The sequence below is a fragment of the Wasmannia auropunctata genome, unplaced genomic scaffold (assembly GCF_000956235.1).
Source record: "Wasmannia auropunctata unplaced genomic scaffold, wasmannia.A_1.0 LD335556.1, whole genome shotgun sequence".
Classification (NCBI taxonomy): domain Eukaryota; kingdom Metazoa; phylum Arthropoda; class Insecta; order Hymenoptera; family Formicidae; genus Wasmannia; species Wasmannia auropunctata.
The window spans coordinates 196,717-217,761 of record NW_012027334.1 but is presented as its reverse complement, the minus strand read 5'-3'; the positions used below and the strand labels follow the sequence as shown (position 1 = coordinate 217,761).

The 21,045-nt window shown below is 44.0% G+C and overlaps 4 protein-coding genes across 5 annotated transcripts in view; 2 read left to right on the top strand and 2 right to left on the bottom strand.

Moving 5' to 3' along the window:
* LOC105456754 (S-adenosylmethionine decarboxylase proenzyme) overlaps positions 1-3,343 on the bottom strand; it is a 13,339-nt gene extending 9,996 nt beyond the window's left edge. The window contains exons 1-2 of the mRNA XM_011701034.1: positions 2,886-3,343; positions 80-166 (exon numbers count right to left, since the gene is read on the bottom strand). Coding sequence (XP_011699336.1) covers positions 80-166; positions 2,886-3,016 — 218 coding nt within the window. The 5' untranslated portion in view covers positions 3,017-3,343. The remainder of the gene's footprint in view (positions 1-79; positions 167-2,885) is intronic.
* A 653-nt stretch (positions 3,344-3,996) lies between these two features.
* Positions 3,997-8,280, bottom strand: LOC105456802 (U3 small nucleolar RNA-associated protein 14 homolog A). The gene is made up of 6 exons (XM_011701114.1): positions 8,051-8,280; positions 7,735-7,951; positions 6,902-7,222; positions 6,515-6,766; positions 5,117-6,334; positions 3,997-4,542 (listed from the first exon to the last, which is right to left on the bottom strand). Exons 1-6 carry the CDS (start codon positions 8,155-8,157, stop codon positions 3,997-3,999), a joined length of 2,661 nt encoding a protein of 886 aa, XP_011699416.1. The 5' UTR covers positions 8,158-8,280.
* A 654-nt stretch (positions 8,281-8,934) lies between these two features.
* Positions 8,935-12,195, top strand: LOC105456753 (coiled-coil domain-containing protein 6). Its single transcript, XM_011701033.1, has 6 exons — positions 8,935-9,156; positions 9,402-9,942; positions 10,047-10,182; positions 10,979-11,121; positions 11,290-11,399; positions 11,797-12,195. Exons 1-6 carry the CDS (start codon positions 8,935-8,937, stop codon positions 11,965-11,967), a joined length of 1,323 nt encoding a protein of 440 aa, XP_011699335.1. The 3' UTR covers positions 11,968-12,195.
* Positions 12,196-14,875: 2,680 nt separating this feature from the next.
* On the top strand, positions 14,876-20,750 carry LOC105456751. Of its 2 annotated transcripts, none has more exons than XM_011701030.1 (11): positions 14,876-15,052; positions 15,167-15,424; positions 15,644-15,949; positions 16,591-17,234; positions 17,651-17,863; positions 17,999-18,322; positions 18,462-18,660; positions 18,799-18,971; positions 19,058-19,155; positions 19,238-19,499; positions 19,742-20,750. In XM_011701030.1, exons 2-11 carry the CDS (start codon positions 15,289-15,291, stop codon positions 20,261-20,263), a joined length of 2,877 nt encoding a protein of 958 aa, XP_011699332.1. In that variant the 5' UTR covers positions 14,876-15,052; positions 15,167-15,288; the 3' UTR covers positions 20,264-20,750. The 2 variants fall into 2 exon arrangements, with proteins under 2 accessions (XP_011699332.1, XP_011699333.1); XM_011701031.1 differs by having other exon boundaries at positions 14,876-15,074.
* The last annotated feature ends 295 nt before the right edge of the window (positions 20,751-21,045 follow it).

Sequence of the window (21,045 nt, the reverse complement as noted above, 5' to 3'; positions counted from 1 at the left end):
GGGGGGGGGGTGGAGGGGTCGGGTCGGCCTACCTGAGTGCGACTTTCATCAATTTCATGTTCAAACGAAACCGACTTACCTCAGGACGTAGGCGTCCACTTGATCATTACGGCAAAAGCTGATGATCTCGCAACGGACTATCTTCAACAACGATTCCCACTTTTGTCTGTAAAAAGAACAGGGATTTATCGGTTAGGCGACAGCGGTAGATCGATTGTCTGAATTGATTCAAAATTGGTACGAATCACCGTGTCGCACGTCACGTGTCACGTGTCTTTAAAAATTTCAAGGAAATCGTTCAAAAACTGTCACGTGTTACCAGAATGCTAATTTTTGCACGCCGTCAGTAAAATGCAAGTTACAAAAATTCGTTTAAACACTTCTTCTCTTCCATTCTTATCGTACTCAAAAATTTAACAGACGTCTTTTCAAACTATATAACTCGATAAATTTTTTTACTGTATTATTCACTATTCGACTAGGCTTGATAAATTTCTCGTATTTATCGCCAAACTATCATTACTTTCTTAAAAAAAAAAAAAAAAAATAATCTATGGTGAAATCGATCTCCGAAGTTTATCAAACTCAAACTCTTTCGCTAATTATTTAATATCATAATGGTGTCTTAATAATTTAGAAAGAAATCATTGAAATCGAAAGATTTATAAGAGAGCGATTCTTCAATCATATATATTTACGCGAAAGACATTATCTTTTATGTTATCATTCATTACAGCAAAAAAGCAGTTTGATGTTTGATTATCCTAAGGCCAATTTCACCATCTTCGATTCGACTGAACTGACCGATTTGTAAGTGTCAGCCGCAATCAATTTCAGTCAGTTAACGACAAATGCGACTGGTCAATTCTAATGGAATAATCGGCCAGTTATAAGTTAATCGAAGCTGGATAAAACTGACCCCTAATCTCTGTAACGAGAAAATGACTTATCTCCCGCAACGAATGCGATAACGTAATTTTTTTTTCTTTTTTATTATGTCGTTTGTGTTCGAGAGACCTGCCATTCAGAGAACTTTCCACGCGAGAGACTCGACGAGGGGATTCACGAATTTCACTATACATGTGTATCAACGGGATCCCCTCTCGCGGATCGGCATTCTCGCGCGGCGCGTCGCACCGCGCCGCGCGCTTCCTCATCGGCCGGCGCGCACAGTGGGTAGGCTTCTAAATTTATTGTCGCCGCGCGATATGCAAAAATAAAACAAGTAGTCGGCCGTCGGCCGGCCTTACCCCCGGTAGGCGCATCTCGGAGCCGGTTCAACGACACCCTGACACGTTGCGCGCGTAAACACAACGGCTATATCCTACACACAACAAATCGCGGCGGATTGCGCGCGGGTTACGTAATTGTCTAACGTGATCGCGCCGCGCCGCGCGCGCGCGCGCGCGTGTGTGAATACAGCTTGAGCACAAAGCGACAATGCTCTTATCTTTTATCGCTAATTACCTTGAGCGCTTCAAACGTTTCGACCGTCCGAATTTTTCTCACGCGCGCGGAGTAAAGCGCGATTTACATATGTTAATTTCTACCAAGGTAGATTAACTTTAATCACGGTTTTATTTACTTTTCATCTTGTTCTAATTCTTAAAAGTAGAAAAAGATACGTTAATCTATCTTGGTAGAAATAGACAATAGAGACGTAGACGTAGGACGTAGAATATTAAAATTTTGATATTTTTCTACGTCCAGCCAATCACGATAGAGATAACTCGCCATTCTTATCTTTCCTTATCCATTCATATCTTCCCAGTTTCTTACGTCTACGTCTACGTCTCTATGTAAACCCCGTCTAACAGCAATCGCGTACTTCTTTCCTCCCCGGAGGGTGGAAACGTGAGAAAATCTTTTTCGCCTCAACTTTTTTCCATTATCTTCAACGGCAAAAATTTCCCGTTCTCTCACGTTTCCGTCCTATGAGGAAAAAGTTACATGATACAGGATACCAAACGTCAAAGATCCCCGGGATCGTCGAGACCGGATGACGTTGAGATGTTGACAAATTCAAAGGATCGAGGGGAGAGGACTCATCGATGCCGATACATAGTCTGATATCAACAGAAGCGGTATTGTTTTCCTCACGCGGGGTGTCTCCGCATGCTCGCGAACGTGCTTCGAAATAGGCGCCCCGAAACTATCCCGGACTTAACGGCAAACTCGAGCTGATTTTTGGGAAGGGATGACTTCACTCCAAGAAGTGACGTTTTCAAGTATTAAGAGAGACATCTCGATGTCTTTTGACAGATCATTTGCAGAGAGAGAAAGAGAGAGTTCCTCTCATTTTTTTTCTTCCGTTTCTTTTCGCCGAGTTACTTTTCGTGAACATTCTTGCTTTCCTACGTTCTTTGTAATTACAATAAACCACCGCGGACGAGAGGTATCCTCAGAAGAGTATTAACTAATTAAACTCTCCTCTCGCGAGATCTAACTTTCCCCGTGACCGTCGCACCGTGTCACGAGGCGCAACCTCCTCGCGAAGCGCGAGTCAATCGCGGCGCACACCTGGCCTCGTAGGTGGTGCGGCGCGACGGCGAGTCTCGCGGTGCCACAATTCGGCGCTCGTTTTCGGGGGAAACCCGTCCGAGGGAAAAATACGTGCGACACGCTCGTGAGTTAAGAAAATCGACCGGGAGCCGACGTGAACGATCAGTCCTGCACCAGCCTACGAGCACCCAACGGTCGACGCCGGCGCGGCTCGTCACCGTCCGTCCTGGCCTGGCCGGCGTCGACTGTCATCGTTCCCGCGGGGAGGAGGAGAAGGTGGTGGAGGAGGAGGAGGTGGTGGTGGTGGCGGTGGTGGAGGAGGCGGAGGAGGAGGAGGTCGTGTCGGAGGCGAGTAGCGAGACGCCGGCGGGCGGCGTACTTACCGTGGTATCTGCCGCAGATCACCCTGATGCTGCTTGAGGCCCTTGGAGCTGGTGAACCAGATCTCGAGGAGCTTCTCAACGCCTTCGAAGAACTGCACGTTGTCGGCGCAGTCGTCCTTGGTGTCCGCCATCCTCGTCGCCGTCGTCGTCGTCGTCGTCTCTGTCTCTTCTCTCTCTCTCTCCTTCTCTCCCTCTCTTTCTCTCTCTCTCTTTCTCGCCTCGCGGCTCGGTTCCTCGGCCCGAAATTTGCGAAAAGCGGCACGCAATTGTGTGATTCACGTATCTCTCCCGCCTCCCTCTGCTATCTCTCTGTCGCGGCTCGCGATCGCTGATCCTCGCCGTCGATCGGCTTGAAATGTGCGGTGAATAACACACGGGGAGCGTCGAGAGAGTCGGCCCCGAAGCACCACTACTCCCGGTGACGCGCGCTCGTAGACTGACTGACACACTGACCACGCCAGAGGCACACCGATTGACTGATTGACGGACGGATGGTCGCCGGTGCTGCCAGGCATGCTGCGCCGCCGCCGCCGCCACCGCCGTCGCCGCCGCCGCCGTCGTCGTCATCGCCGCCACCGCCAGCCAACCGCCGCGCTGCGCCGCGTGCTCCCGCACGCTGCACGGCTCGCGAGCTTCTGCAGCGTGGCGCCGCGAACGGCGCAGGACGGAACTAATCCCCATCCGCCGGTCGCCGACGCGCGCGCGCCGCATCGTGAAACGCGCCGCGAAACGATATGTGATCGCGGTCACGTCGGTGCCTTCACTCGATAAACGCAATTAAATGTATTTCTTTTATAACAAAAATATTTTGCTATTATTTTTTCGGCATAACTACAGCTATAAATAAATATTAAATAATAAATTAATAACTAATCCATTAATAAATAATTTCCAAATAATTGTATATACTATAATTGCATATTAGAATTATAAAGTAAACGTTAAATAATAAACTAGTCCATTATAATAAATAATTTCCAAACAATTGTATATACGATTGCATATTAGAATTATAAAATAAATGTTAAATAATAAATTAATAACTAGTCCATTAATCAGTATAATTTCAAAATAATTTTATATACTAAGACTTAGTAAATTAGAATTTCTTTTATTTTGTATTTTTATTCTGTACATTCTGATTACGTCTCTTTTTGTTATTTCTTTTTGCAATAGTTTTCTTTACCGCATTTTTCTTATCATTCTTCTTATCATTTTTCCTTTTATTATCATTTTTTGCATTATTACGTTTTAGCGGTATCTTCATCATTGACTCCTTCTTCACCAACTCACTCTCATCCATCGGCTCGATCACTTGTCCGAGCTTGGTCTTCACTGCCGGCTGAATGAGTCGCACATGGGCGTTCATTGGGACGAAGGTCCTGCTGATGGGAGCTCTGATGGTCGCTTCGAAGTCCTTAACCCTGGTAAACGGATAGGGTAGCTCCCTGACGAGATGCTTCTTCAACTTCTCGTTCTCGTGCTCGAACACTATGACTTTCCCCTGGTTTTCGGGCTTACGCGGCTTTTCCTTGGGAACGGTCAATATAAATCGGCTCTTCTTACGAGCCACCTTACTCTTCTTGATGTTCGATCCGCCCCAGCTTCCCCATCCGGGTAGGCTCAGATCAATATTCTGCGGCTGCGACTTTTCCATCTAGAATAATTTTGCATTAGATTATTATGACAGTTTTTATAGAGAAAATGCAATGCAATTCAATATTCATTAATAATCTGCCTCAAATTTAACAAAATTGATGTTTTCAGAATGCAATGCGGCACTTTATGAGCATTTCTATACAAATACAAGAGAAATACAATTTTCATTTAAAGTTTTTATTATGTAAGAAAAAAAAGTACTAATATTATGTAAGAAAAATTTCACTTAGAATCTCGAATTGTTAATAAAAAGTAAAGTGTAAAACGAGAACTGAGAGTGGAGGCGTGACAAATGGAGCAAATTGGCTCCATTTGTTCACATCACTTGGTCAATTGGATTAACTTTAAGTTTTAAAGATTGTTAAGTATAAAGTAGATTTGATAAGTGGAAAGATGCTCACTTCTGGTTCTGGGAACGGTTAATTATTTCGTGATTATTGCTGAAGATAACTCAAAATGGAGTTCAACGAAACGTTCAACGAATTAATTATTTAATCAAGTAATGCGAATAAAAACCATTATTACGCATTTGCGCTTATAGTCCTCGTTTTGCACTACTTTTTATTACATACCTCCTCTTCCTTCTCCTTCCTGAATTCCTCGACAACGTCGTCGTCCGCGAACGCCTCGCTCATTATTCTGTGCGTCTCCTCCTCCTGTTCGCTATCCTCATCCCCGTACGTGGCCACATCCGGCAGCTGCGTCTTCAAATGTTTGGGTTTTATGTTCACGTACTTCTTCGGATCTATCTCCACCTCGTGGCCGGTGCCGGCTGGTTCCTGCACCGAATTCGCTATCGCCTTCAATCTCGTCAGATCGCTATCCTTACGTGCGTTCTCGCCGGAAGTCGTTTCGTCCAACGGAGAATCCAGAATTGGTTTCCGTTTGGGATTTTCGAATTCGAGACTTGGCGAATAATCTTCAGTCTCCTCCTCTACCTCTTCAGCCTTTTCCGTCTTATTTGCCTTGAATTTCTTCTTCACTTTCTGCACCTGCTGATTCAGTTTACGTTTTGTATTTTCCTTCTTCGGGCCCTTGGAATTAGACGTTTTTTTTATATCTTGTGATGCAGACTTTTTATTAATCTTGCAATCAGAATGTTGTTTCGATTTCTCGCAAACGTCGACGGGACTTTCTTTATTCTTCGTTTTTCCTTTATTCTTTTTTCCTTTAGGAATTTTATCTTTCATCTCATCTGTATTTGTTAATGAAATATTGCTTTTCTTCTTGCTGCAGGATTCGCTCTTTGCATCATTTGCATTTGCCCGTGAAGCATCGCCTTCCTCGTTGTCACATAATTTACTTTTCGTGTTCCCTGTATTTTTTTGCGAAGCACTGCTTTTCTGATTGTCGCGTAATTTACTTTTCGTATCACTTGTATTTGCCCGCAAAGTACTATTTTTCTCAACACTGCCGAGTTTAGTTTTCGTATCCGCTTGTGAAGTACCACTCTTGTCATCGCGATCACACGATGTCTCTATTTCTTCTTCCGGAATAATCTCATCCAAAGTTCCGTTTTTTTCTATTTGCTTTCCGTTCGTCTGTTGTTTCTTGTCGTAATAACTCCGACAAAGCTTGAGGAATTCATCAATTTCAGGCTCAGTTTTTACGTTGCTGCTCTTATTGCTTAACTCGTTTCTTTCCTCACTAGCTTTTTTATATTCCTTATCTTCCACATCCTCCATATTTCCTTCGTCCTCCTCATCCTCTTCTTCATCGCTGTCAATTCTCTTAACTTTTTGCGTCAATTCCTTACTAATGGCCAACTGTTCAGCAAGTACCTGTCGTGTCTAACAACAAAAAAGAATTCGGCATATATTTTTTGTCCTTAATCATTCAAATATTTTCAATATCCCGATGTTTGTAATATTTATTTATCTCCGAAAGATATTTAGGATGTATATTTTTCATTGGAATAATTTCTAATTGAAAATGGAAAAAATTTTTTAAATAATCAAAGTAACACTCACTTCCTTATTATATTTGGCTTTGATCTGCTTATTTCTGGCCCACTGGCCTGTGTTCTTATGCCTCAACGACATCCTCTCTTCAGCACGAGTCTTGTCCAACTGCTCCAACTTCGCCAGCGCCTCCTCTGGATTACTATCCTTCAACTTCTCGAAATCCTTTAGCTGCTGCTTGATCTTGTCCTTCCGCAGAATGCGATGGAACTTCTTGCTCTTTATCTTACGCAGACGATGCGCCTTCGCCTCTTGATATGACTGAAAGCGCAAAGAAGTTATAAGTAACTTTTCATTAAGTCTGTTTCTTATTTTCTTTAGTCACTTTAGTGTTCAGTTCTTTCATTCAGTTATCTTGTATAATTGTTTAATAATCACACCACAATTTTTCCATACCTGTTGCGCTCTGAGCCTGGCAGCCTCCTTCCGTCTCAAGGTTATCTCCTCCAGTGTCATTTTGTACTTATTGCCCTTCTCCTCTTCCTTGTCGGGAGGGTGGAGCAACGTCGGATCCACTTCCTCGAACTTCTTCATCAAATCAGATTTCGTACTGAACCCCCGTAGAAACGCAGGTATCTTCGAATTGTGAGAATCCACCACCGGATCTACGCGTTTCAACGGGAAGGACAACTGTTCTGCCGTTCTGTTCCTAGTTACTACACTGTCCCATTTTTGCAACTCGTCCTTAACCTTGTCATAACCAACTGTCCTTTTTATCTGCAAGAGATTCAGTCTCTTAAGTTTCTTATTCCTTTTGCTTTATTTATACAAGACATGACACGCAGGTGAATTCTGTTACCAGAATTTACAACCATAGAAATAAATAGGCAAAAATAAATTAGACAAAAAATAGGTAATTATGAAAAAGAATTGATATTTATTAATTTGTAATTTCTTCATAATTTCTTACTCATTTTTTACTTAAGACTTTTTTAACATAAGACAAAAAAATTATCATTACAGAGATTAACTAGATCTAAAAACATCGAAATTTATATTAAAAATTAATCAATTTCTTAGCAAAGAGGTATCAAATATCAATTTTTAGTCTGACAAAAAGTATGAAGATAATTAAAATAAATAATAGCAAATAAGCCTTGCTTGAGTCTCAAAATTATTTCTTATTTTATAACGTAATCAAATTTAATATTTATTCAGTTTAGCCCTTCTCATCTGATTTTAATCAAATTTAATTAAGGAAATTAATTTAAATTATTAGATCAATTTACCCTTTCAGCTGCTGGTTTCTCCAATGGCTTGGGAAGTACTTTGTTCTTTTGCTGAAGGTATCGAAGCTTCTTAACGATATTGCTCTGATCACCTTTTCGCTCCAACGACTTGATCAGATCTCGCACGCATATCGCATCCTCGTCTGTTACACCGCTTTTCACAAGATGATACTCGGACACCTCTAAACTGGGCTCGCTTCGTTCTGCCTTTTTCACTCTAACGTGGGGAAGATACAAGTGAGAATATACAAGAAAAGCAACGGCGGAATCTTCTAAATCTAAGGGCACTCTGTGAACCTCGTCGTTAATTTCTTACCTTTGCGTCTTATCGAGCCGCGTCACAGCCTCGATAAGCTTCGAATGATTTTTGGAAACTTCCTGATCGCTATCGCATAAATTCTCATCTCCTTCCGCGTCGCTCATCTTCGCGGCCGTTTAAATTTCCTCGTCAAACAAACCGTGACTCGCAACCATCGGACCGGCCACCGCAACCCTTCCAGCCACGAGGGAACGTGACCCACGTGCCCACGCGAGACCCACGTCCGACGAGTCACCAGCTGCGGACTACATTCCATAATTCCCTAGAGTCAACCTAACCCTTATGGTTCGTGCGCATGTGTCGGCGCACGTCCGCCCCCACCGCCAGGTGTCACCGCGGTCGGCCGCGCGCGGCGAATCACGGTCGCGCGCGCGCGACGACACGACACCCCGCTCGCGGAAACGCGCCGCGCCACTTTCGCGCTCGCGAAAAACAGTAACAGTCGGCCACACACTTCGGCGAGGAGCGAGCAGTGCGGCGTGAACAGCTGATACCGTTTTCTGCGGCACCGTTCCTCCGCGTAACACATGTCCGTCCGGCCGTGCCGCGGTTGATCCACGACGCGCCTAACTCCCCCGACGCGGTTGCTCCGCTCCGCTGCTCCAGGGCTCGGCGAGCGAGAGGAGGCGGTCGGACGCGGAATCGGAGGAGGACACACGTGCGCGCGTGGACAGACACACGCCGGCGACACGCACACGCTGGGCGCCTCCGTCTCCCGGTTGCGATGAGCAGCGGCCGGCGATAACCGGCGTTACATTCCTTACTCCCCACCCCCCCCCTCGTCCCACCCGCCCCACCTCCCGTCGTCGTCGCGACCGTCGTCGCCGTCGCCGTCGCTGTTGCCGTTGGTTGTCGTCGTCGTTTATCCGCGTGCGAGAAACATGGCCGATCGCGATAGCGCGTCCGAGAGCGACTCCAGCTCGATCGACGGCGGGCCGATCATGATGCCGCCGTCGCCGGTCACGCGCGAGCAGCTGCAGAAGCGCATCGACTCCCTGCAGCAGCACAACCGCGTGCTCAAGGTCGAGCTCGAGACGTACAAGCTGCGGGTGAAGGCGCTGCAGGAGGAGAACCGCGGCCTGCGCCAGGCGTCTGTCATCATAGTGAGAGTCGATTCTGTCTTGTTTTCTCAGTCCCCTACGCGGACTTTATCTATATTTTTTTAATTAACGCAACACCCCAGTAGGATTGTACTACCTACCTGGATAATCCACGAGAGACGAGTCCGATCTGTTTGAAATCGTTAATCGAGAGACACCGGCTGTCTCTCCACTCTGTATTCCCCGTATCTGCGGAAAGCGAAAGCGAGAGGCGTCTCTCACGTTTGACATTCTCTTTGTGTTTGCAGCAAGCGAAGGCCGAGCAGGAGGAGGAATTCATAAGCAACACCCTGCTGAAGAAGATCCAGGCCCTGAAGAAGGAGAAGGAGACCCTGGCGCACCACTACGAGCAGGAGGAGGAGTGCCTCACCAACGACCTGTCGCGGAAGCTGAACCAGCTGCGGCAGGAGAAGTGCAAGCTCGAGCAGACGCTGGAGCAGGAGCAGGAGTGCCTGGTGAACAAGCTGATGCGGAAGATCGAGAAGCTGGAGGCGGAGACGCTGGCCAAGCAGAGCAACCTGGAGCAGCTGCGGCGCGAGAAGGTCGAGCTGGAGAACACCCTGGAGCAGGAGCAGGAGGCGCTGGTGAACAAGCTGTGGAAGCGAATGGACAAGCTCGAGGCCGAGAAGAGGATGCTGCAGATCAAGCTGGACCAGCCCGTCTCGGACCCCACCTCGCCCAGGGAGATCAACAACGGCGACACCGCCACCAATCTGAGCACGCACATTCAGACGCTGCGAAGCGAGGTCGCCCGACTGAAGCACACCTTGCTGATCTCGCAGCAGGAACGTAAGGACGCTTATACCCCGTTTCTCGAATCCGTATATATACTCGAAAGGGTTTTCGTCGAGTTCACGTTTCTCCTAAAATCCGCCCATTGTGATCGTTTCCAGATACGGAAAAGATGAAGCGGTACGTTAACGAAGAGAAGCAGATACGCGAGGAGAATCTGAGACTGCAGAGGAAGCTGCAGCTGGAGGTGGAGCGTCGCGAGGCCTTGTGCAGACACCTCTCCGAGTCTGAGTCCAGGTCGGTGTCAAGTTTTGTGCTAGTTGCTTATTGTATAGCTTTGGCATAAGTGGTGTGAAGCACCCTCAATTTAATGCATTTTTTTTGAAAAAACCGATAATAAAAGCCAAAAGAAATAAGATATTAAAACTGTTATAAAAATATATATTATTTTTCAGTAAAATTATTTTTTAACTTATTTTTCGTTAGATATGGTACATTTATGTCAATTTACAATGATGTTTTATTGTATTTTCTTGAAAAAGAGGTGATAATAAGAACCAAAAGACTAACAACACATTAAAATTGTTATAAAAATATATATTATTTTTTAATAAAATGGTTTTTTAATGTATTTTTCGCTAGATAATGGAATGTTTCTGTCAATTTATGATGATGCTTTATTGTATTTTCTTGAAATAAGATGATAAAAACCAAAAGGCAAACAAAATATTAAAATTGTTATAAAAATATATTTTATTTATCAATAAAATTTGTTTTTAGTTTATTTTTAGTTATATATGGAATGTTTATGTCAATTCGTGATGTTACTTTATTGCATTTTCTTGGAAAAGGCGGTAATAAGAATCAAATGACTAATAAAATGTGATAAAAATATATATATTATTTTTCAGTTTGTTTTCGTTAGACATGAAACGTTTACGTCAATTTGTGGGGGTGCCTTATACTTACGATCAAGGCTGTATAATATTTTGAAACTGTTATTTTTATTATTATTATACGCTAAGCTGTATAAATTTGAACTTAGACTCGAGATCTTAGAATCGAAAGATATTTATTGTTCCTAATCTCACAGACATGATTTTCGCAGCTTGGAGATGGAGGAGGAACGGCACTACAACGAAATCGTCATGTCAGGGGGGAACATAAGGACCCGCACGGTGTCCAGTCCTGTGCCCTACAATCCTTCGCCTAGTTCCTCGAGGCCACTAAGTCCCGGTGAGTTTCGACAAGATTCGTACAGACAGAAAAAGTGCGAAGAAATGGTTCAATAGAGACGTGCCAGTGTATTGAAACTTAATAAAAATAGAATTGATGTTTTCTCTCCGGGATGCATGTTTCGTGTTTAGCGGATTTATGTGAAGATTATGCGCGTTTTATTATCAGGTGTTAACGTGCTAGGTTCCACGTCCAGAGAGGGCTTCAGCGCAAACCGGTGCTACGCCTGCGGCCAGCCGACTCCCCCTCCGTACGCGAGCTCGTCGCCTCCCTCAGGGGTAAGTTATTACGCCGAGAATCGCTGCTCACTGCTGGAAATTAATTGATCATTCGTTAGATATGGAACGTTTCTGTGAATTTGTGGCGATGCTTTAGTCTTGGAAAAGGCGGTAAAAGACTTAACAAAGAATTAAAATTAAAAATGTTTATTATTTCTCAAAATTTCTAGTTTTTTTTCGTTAGATAAAAAATGTTTATGTCAATTTGTGGGGCCTTATGTTTACTATACGCGGAATCTCTCTCTCTCGTCTGTATGTTATAAAGGATTTTTTAAATCATGAGACAACTTTTTTTCAATTGATATCCAGCTTGACGATTGTGATGCTCGATGAAAATGCCTTCTGATGAAACGATGGCTTTATTTTTATCTGTGCCCGCGAACGTCTGTTGAAACAGGGACACATCGTGGCACCATCCAGCAGACGCACCTCGGATCGTTTCGTCAAGCCGGCGATCCCGCCCACCATCGTGAGCCCCGGCGGACCGCCGGCCATCGTCCCGAATCCCACGGCGAACCCCGTCGCCGCGCCCCATCCGGGATCACCGATGGACATCGCGAAAACATAAGTCGCCAAGTCGCGGAGAGGGCTCTCTCCCGCAGAAAAAAAAACCCCTTTTACATATAGTCGTGCGCAAGGTACTTCTCTAAACGGTGCGTTTCCAGCTAAGAGATACGCGAGGAAGTCGACCCGCGCTTCGGTCTTGAGACACCGCCGTCGGCGCTTTTTCTTCTCGGATGTTTCCGTTTGTTAACTGCTACTTCAGCTCTAATGTGTAACACACGGGCTACGGCTAAGAGAGAGACAGAGAGAAAGAGAGACTTAATTATTTCGATCTGAATGGGCAGGTATATATATATACATATATATATATATATATCATTGTTTTAAATTTATATATATATATATATATATATATATATAATTAAAACAACACAGTCGCGCGCGAAAACGTCTCGCCTCTCGGTTCGCTCGGGATGGTCCTTCTCGACATCCCGTTTCTTCGATGATTCCTCTTGCATGATGCCTGAAGTAATCATTCAGACCGAGCTCCTTATCGCGTACTACGTAATTAATATCATTTTGAGTGTTCTACATAAGCGAAAACAAAAAAAAATGGTAAAAGAAAAAAAAATGAAACATTGACATGTTGCTTCCATGTTCCAAGTAATCAATAGCATTAAATATTTGAAACGCGAAACGCTGGACGGACAACCATACACGGCGATATTTGCGATATTATCTGTAATCTTACTGTGCGTTTAAGAACGTAAAAAAAAAAAAAAAACGAAAGTAATTAGGGTGTAGTGGTCGCGCGGTGTTCACACACGATCTAACAGGTATTGCATTTGTTTTAGCTTTGAGCCTGAGTAATCCAATTAGCGCACGCAGTACTGGGGTAGAGGCGGAAGCATAACTCTAGAGGAGAGGTTTTTCGTTAGTTCCTTCGAGGGGAAGAAGGGGGGGATGTTGTCTGACGTTAGAATGCGCAATCAATTGAAATGATGAGACTCCATCAGGGAGATCTCGGAGCGATCGCGGAGACTTCGGTATCTGAGAAACTTCGAAAATTGATGAATCGTGTGTGAGAGAGAGAGAGAGAGGGGGGGAGGGAATCATGACAATTCAAGGCCCTAAAGTTCCAAGGCTTCAACAGTCCAACGATCTGAGAATCTAAAACAGACTTGCGAAGCTAAAAAGAGTCTACGCTCTAAACGCTTAAGTATATCTAAGTGTCTATCAATCTACACATACAAATCAAACACACACACACACACACACACACACACACACACACACAATACTTGAAGTAAATATTTTTGTTCAACGATCAATGGTAATAAATCCATAAAAGTGTAAGTGTTCACACAATATTTTTAAGCTCTGATTAACTTAAGAAATGCATGTAAAAAAAAAAGGATCTAAACAATTTTCGTGTTTTCAAATCAGTAGCTTCCTATGCTCTCGGACGTTTCCGCTCTTAGACTCTTTGGATTTTGAAATCTTGGATCGCTAATAAGTAGGAAGCGCCTCAAGAAACTTTTATCCCGTAGATCTTGGAAAGGTCTCTTATAGCCTTAGGATAATTTTGCTTAGGAACAGTTTTGCGGAATTTGGAAATTTTGAACGCGCCGAGAGCCGGGAGGAGGAGGCCTATCGAGGTCTGGTCTAGTGTCGAGCGTGAGACAGATCTTGCAGTTCAAAGAGTTCGCTTCCTGATCGTTTTCTTTTTCGTACCAGCGATATACATTGCGTTGATCCGTTATCTGTTGCGTTACACCGAAGACCTTGGGAGTCGATTGTTCTGATTTAGGACGTTCGTGAAGTCGGACGCTTCTCAAATTTCGGTAGCTTGGAGCCTCAGACTCTCTGAAATCTCGATATCCCTAGTTGTAAAACTTGGAAATTTATAGATACTCCTGTATGTTCTCTCTTGTTTCAAGGCTCTTCGAGGTGCATCTCCTCGACGTGGCCTGACTTTCGAAGTCTGGGAGAAATGAAGTCCCTTCGTTCCAGGCTGCGAAAAATTGCGAAAGCTCGGCTCTTGAAAACTTTTGGAGAGAGAAACGTTTGGTCAGAGAGGTCGGTACCGAAGGATCTCCTCCGTTTTTTCTTTCCTTTTTCTCTTGTTCATCGAAGATCCTTAATGTCATCAAGGGTCTTCGATGAAAATGGAGATCTTTAGGATATATATATATATATATATATATATATATATATATATGTATATATATATATATGAGATCGATCTCTCGTCACTAATTGTGTGATTTACTAATTGTGCTATTGTGAAATTTATCGAATATTCGACGTCCGCGCAGGAGCGGATTTGCGGCTTCGCCGCAGTTTCTTTTCTCCTCCGATCTCGTGTAATGCAAGGTGACTGACGTTACGTGCCCTGAGAGAAACCCTTGTTTATAACAGGTGTATTATACATAAACGATATATGAGAATCAGGTCAAAGCGTTGTTTATTATGTAATTGTATCGAACGGTGTTTATATATAAAAAAAAAAAAAATACGTGTGTATATACATATATATACATATATATATATCGTTCGGTATAAAATGGTCGTATAATGGTATAGAATTTTATGATATAAAAGATGATTCTTATCGAATAATTGTAATTATACGCAGATATGCTTCACAGCTACATAGTATGTATTTTACTCAAGCTTTTATGAAATACAGTCACGTTTTTGCTATTACACGCTGTTCGCCTGCCCTTTCGCGCGATCCACACGCCTCGCATAATTATGCAATGTGTGATGTAATTATGTAATCACATGATCGCTGTTTGCAAGAGCAGTGCTTCTCGCATGGTTGTAAAATTCGCGCCGCTCGACGGAGATGCCCGTGTCGGTAAACGCGGAAATCTGACGTGCCGTCGATTCGAGGCCGCGCCGCGTTTGCGACGTAATTAACACGATCCGGCTGCAGGAACCTGCATTATCGACGCGACGTCCAACTTGGCTAAGCGCGGAAACGAACCCTATTTTTGGATTCCCAACCCGTGTCTCGGATCAGCACTGTGCACGTGCTTCGACGATCAGGCGGTTTCACGATGTGTCAAAAAATGCCCCCCGTCCGTGGCTGCGCCTGCTGAGGAAATGGCCGAGGACCGCTCGCCGTCGCGCTGACGAATGTCGTGAGTCGATAAAATCTCTCAGGTTTCTCCCGATTTTCCCAAAATGGTGGCTTATCAGTCTCCCGCAAATTTTTCATCTTGTCAACGGTGTTATCAGCAGTCGTCGTTTTGCAGAATGTAACTTAAAATTCGTTGCCGTTCGGCTGCGCAGCATCCGTGCCGATTTTTCTCGCCGCGATCGGAGCGGAGTGCATTGTCGGCTACCGTCGAGAGATCGCCAACAACGTCGCGTCACGATGAACTCGTGCAGAGGTAGGAGCGAGGAGATCCTGGCGAAGGTCCTGGACCTGTTCCTGCTGCCGGACTACAACGTCGTCTCGACGACCTACCTGGACCATCTGCTCACCCACATTGCGGAGAACACGAGAGAATGTAAGGGGAGGACTTTGTCGCTTTGATGCGCCTGTGATGCTTTCGTGGCCCAGCAAACACAGAGTATAACCACAATATTCCAGCGACATTGTAATACTTCTGCAATATGCAGCGCCGGAACGCTGCAGCGTCGCGGCTATAATTTGCGTTTGCTGGGGCTCGGAATTCTTTGCCTCCCGACTTCTTCGCTATCTGAATTTTGCATTCTGAATTTTCCAGGCTCCACCGTCGACTACGAATACTGCGAGGTCTTTCAGAAGTGGATACCGAAGGCTCTGGCGATATGGGAGTCCGGACAGAAGGCCTCCCAGCCCGTGATTACGTTCACGCTGAAGCTGGTGGGGATCATATCGCGGCACGAGCTGCGCTATCACTGCTGGCAGTGCCAGGACGTGTACAATCGACTCTACAAAATTCTGCAGCTGCACAGAGAGGATCTGCCCGCGTCCGTCAAGATGGCATACACCACGATGCTGTCGGACTTGATTCTCCATCGTAGCGGCAGGCAGTGGGTAATACAGTCTGGTAAGGCAAAACTGCTTGATGCTAATGCTAAACATTGGTTCTAGCGTTGAAAAGCGAAAAGAATCAAGGCGTCACTTTTTGGAACATGTATACTTTGGAGTTACAAACATACGGCCTTGACTAAAAATATTAGGGGCACCTTTATTTTTTCATCTATCTGGAATTTTATTGTTTTCCGTTGATTACAGCATTATATGTTTAAAGGAATCTTGGGAAAGAAAATGGATACTTTATGGCAAATGCCACAGACCAATTTTTAAATTAAAACGTGAATGGTTAACAAAGTGCCGAATACTTAGCCAAGACTGTATATAAATGAACGTAAAATGATTTAGGAATATATTAAAATTTATATATATATTATATAGGTAATTTATATATATATATATGTCGCAGGTTTTTTGTATAATCAGCCTTTTTGCAAAAAGGATAGCCTTTTTGCAAAACGACGCCTTTTTGGATAACGCTAAGAAAACTAACCCAAACCATTTTCGAAGGCGTTATGCAAAAAGGCATCTTTTTGCAAAGAGGCTAGCCTTTTTGCAAAAAGGCTGATTATACAAAAAGGCTGCTATATATATATAATTTATATATATTAAGAGCTTACACAAACGAAATTACTGTTTTCTCCATTGCAACAGGCGTGTGGAAGGACGTCGTGAAGTACGCGCACTGGAATCAAACGATGTACGTCACCAGGGAGAGCCAGAAGTTTTTGTGGACGCTGCTGCTGCACGAGCAGAAGAACACTGAGACGTGCAAGGAGATCATATTGGCGGTCGCCGCTCCCCTGATGAGCAACATTTTCGACGTGCAGATGCACCAGGCGCTGGAGGAGACGTATCTGGAGCAGAACAAGCTGCTCTGCTCCACGTTGGACTTGCTGACCAACATTCTGGAGAACACGCTGTTCGCCAGTCTCGACAACAGCATACCCGAGCTGATCGAGAGCCTCGTGGACCTGGAGATGCGGGTGAAGGCGCTGTTCGAGGCCTGCATCAGCACCCGATTCCTCCAGCACGTGCAGAAGCTGCTGCTGCTCTCGCTGTTCCTGAAGCTGAAGCAGGGAATCAAGGAGGACACGACGGTGATCGACAGCAACATGTACCACAAGTTCTGCTACGGTCTGTGTTACATTTCCATGATGCTGCTGTCGAAGAAGTACATCATAGAGCTGGTGAAGAACAACAAGTTCTCTATGACGTACTATAAAAAGTTGGAAGCGTTACACGAGTTCGTTCTGCCGGAGCAGCACAAGTTCGAGCATCAGGCCATCGCCATAATGGTAAGTCGGTGTCGCAGCTCCTTACATTCCATATTAGGGCTGTTACTTTTTACTAACTTCGAATATTCGAAGCTTTGAAGTTTCTAAGTTTTGAAAAATACATTAAAATTTAAATTTTCTTAATTGGATTGTTTTATTGATCTTTATCTTTCCTTATTTATACATTTATCAAGTTTAATTATTAATTTGTAATATTTTAGGTTATAACTTTCAAATTTTTTAGGAACAATTTCGTATATATATTAATTCTTTTAATTTACAATATTTGTAAATTTTTTGAATAAATTTGCACAAAAGTATTTTTCGAAACTTCGAAGCTTTGAAGCAAATCACCAGCCCTATTCGATACGCACGTGTATCTGATTGAACAGTAATATTAAAATCAAACCGTTGCTATTAATTCAATTCGTCGACAGATACTACCGTTGTGCGTGTGTATAAAAAAGAATCAGTGGACTCACGACCTCTTCGACATGTTCATTGGCAAAATTTTCGACGTGACGAGCACCGCTGTACAAAGATTGGCCTACAACATGAGGGACATCATACGGAAGGGGGACCTTCCGATGGAGCAGATTTGCAAAGTTTCTATCGATCTGCTACTCGAAATATCAGATATAATGGATAGAGTGAGTGTACATCCCGATTTATTAAATTGAATTAATTGCGAAGATTAATTATTGCCGATTTATTAAATTAAATATTAAATTATCCATTTTTTTTTGCGATTGTAATTGCGATTGTTTGCTGTTTTTTTTTTTCAGGACGTGGCTGTGATCACTTTCCAGGCCTTGTGCCACGTCTTGAAGAGTTACATGCCGGACAAGTGGATGTGCGGGCAAACGATAAATTGCGCGCAGTCGAACGTCAACAGCACCTCCCCCTCGGAACATCCGCGGAAATTGCTGTACAAATCGATATTGGACGGTGATCCCATAGTCGAGTATCCCGTTCTACTGGCGTCGCTGCTCGACGGCCTGGCCGTCATGACGGAGAAATTCAAGCTCAAGTGGCAGGAGTGCGTGGAAACGATATGCGTGCTGTCCCTCGCGCAGGAGATTCTCAATCATCCCGGGATACTACCGATGGTAAAAGATCGCCTGCTGAAGTTAGAGCGATGAACTAATTGTCGTGTGCGAGAAAAATCCAGTCGTTAATAATCGTGACTTGAAAAAGCAGCTCCCCCCCCAAAAAACGGTGATCCGAGTCTTGATCTCTCTGTTACAGATCTGCGTGAAGGCGTTGAAACTGTGCAAGCTCGCCATCCACAACTTTATGCCGCCCAATTTGGCGCTACTCGTGGACTCGGACAGCAACATGAACGAGATCGGGCCTACGCTCTTCAAAAGGTTGCACGACCCCAACTGGGAGGTGAGAGACAGTGCCTTCGAGGTTCTCAACACCATCGCGACTATTTCCGAAGACAGTAAGCGAATCAGACTATTGAGATTGATATCAAGCAGCTTCGCAGTTATCTATCTCGATAAATATACAGCCAGGAACAACGTACCTTAACTAACGTGTCACAAAACATACACGAGATATGCGTAATCTTTTTTCGCAGAATATCCGGCGTTCCAGGACTTCCTGTTGAACAACCAGTTTCCTAAAGTGGCGGTCGAGATCATCAAGACGGACGGCGAGAGTTACGTGCGAGCGTCGGCGTTAACGTTCATCGCGACTATGATACGCATCAACAAGCTGTGGGAGCGGCAACTGTCGCAAATAGATTTAACCGTGAGTATATTTGCTCGTTCCTTTTCCATTCCTCCTCGAATATCGTTGAAGGAGATGAATTACATGAGTTAATTGAATTTTTACAGGAAACGGCGATTTATCTACTTAAGAACGAGAGCGAGGCGATAGTCAGGAGAGAGGCTGTGAATCTAATCAAGGAGCTGTACGTTCATCAGAAGTGGTCGTACGTACAATTTTTTGTTTAAATCTATATATTAATAATTTATATACAAATTGTACGATAATCAGTGTCGTTCAAATCGCAGGAGAGAGGTCATCGATTCGATGCTGCGAGCGATGTGCGTCGCGGCCGTGTTCGATCTGCACTGGGAGGTGAAGACGAACGCGTTGTCCTTCTGGGACCACTTCGTCAAGTCGCACTTGACGGATCAGGGAATGCTCGACGACTCGTTCCCGAACGTGACGTTTTCTAAAGAGCACAGGAAGATCGTGGCGTTGAACGAAAGAGAAATCAAGCGGAGGCTCAATAAGGCGCTGGACGAGCTGGCCAGGCAGAGTTGCCTAGGTGTAAGTAAACTGTTAAATAATTAGAACTCTGATGTTAGATCTCACGAGCTTTATGTCCTTAAATTTGTTAATTCAGAAGCAGTTGAATGAGAATCAATGATTTTATATAATTCATAAATTATTAATATATACTATAATATTTGTAATTATATCTTATTTATATTTTATAATTATTATTAATATTATTTTGTAATACTTATTTTAGAAATACTAAATATTGATGGTCTTTCTTGAACTTTTAGGTACTTCTGGTCACCCTGAAGGACGACAGCGACTTCGAGGTGTGCAAAGCGTCCGCCGCGATAATCGGCAAGCTGAAAACCTGCCTGCTCAAGTACAAGCTCGACGAACCGTCGACGCCGGTGCCGCACAACGCGACGATAGACACCGTCTATATCAAGGAGCCACCGGCGATTTCCTCGTCAAATTGCGTCGAGAAAACTCGAGACGCCTCGAACGTTATCGAGGAGATCGTCGACGCGAACGATGCCAATCTGCTCGCGACCATCTACAAGAACTCGATGAACATGGACGCCGAGATGACGATAGACGAGGAGGAGAAGGAGGAGAAGAAGACGCTCCGTTACATCTCGTCCGTGACGCGCCAGGATTTCCTCCACGCGATCTTCAACTGCGACATCGACGCTTACATCGAGGAGAAGAATCGCTGGCTGAAGACGTACACCAGCAGCTTCGAGTCGATTCTGGACGACATACTGACGATGTACCAGCAGAATGACGTCAACTCGATGGACTGCTATTGAACTCGTAGCGTCGTAATGTCACTTCGCTGTGCGTCACAACACACTAAAGGCCGGTCTAAAATTAGAATGTGAAGACGTTGGCGTAAACGGCTTCTAAGGAAGAATTTGTCACGAGAAAAGATTCTCTGTAAGTTAAGTGCACAGACATTATCAGTTGTCCCCTATGTTCAGTCAGCAGTCATTTATCTCGTAAAATGTCGCGTCTATTTCCAAAACTTTGAATTTTCGGGCTGTCGTCCGCGCGAAATATCGGCCGGTCGATAAGTGTGTTAAGCAAGTATATGATATGCGTTCCCTCGTTACATTGGGAGACGTGTTGATTGTAAAATTTGTTAAATGTTGCATATACGAGCGCAAGTTAATGTACATATATATTTGAGTACGTTCCTGAGATCGAGTTAAAATCGCGAAATTTGCTCTTAATTTCTCTCGTGCGAGAGAACTGGAGATTTATTTTTAATTTCTATGAAGCAGTCCCTTGAAATTTAGAGGGTGGGGGTGGGGGGGGGGGAATCTTACGAATCGGATACCTTTTGTCGCTCTTTTCTATTTTTCTTATGTTTCTTATCTAGTTTCAATCTGTTCTCTTACTCTACCGTCCTTTTCCCTCCATATAAATATATTTTCCTTATTTCTTCGAGTAGCAAGCAAGAGGCCATGTAACGTTCTTCTTTTTTTATTCTAAGTATATATATTTTATATATTGCACATATAATGGCACATGCTTAATGGCATTGTACATTTTGTATATCGTTAATGTAAACAATAAAACAGAAAGCCGA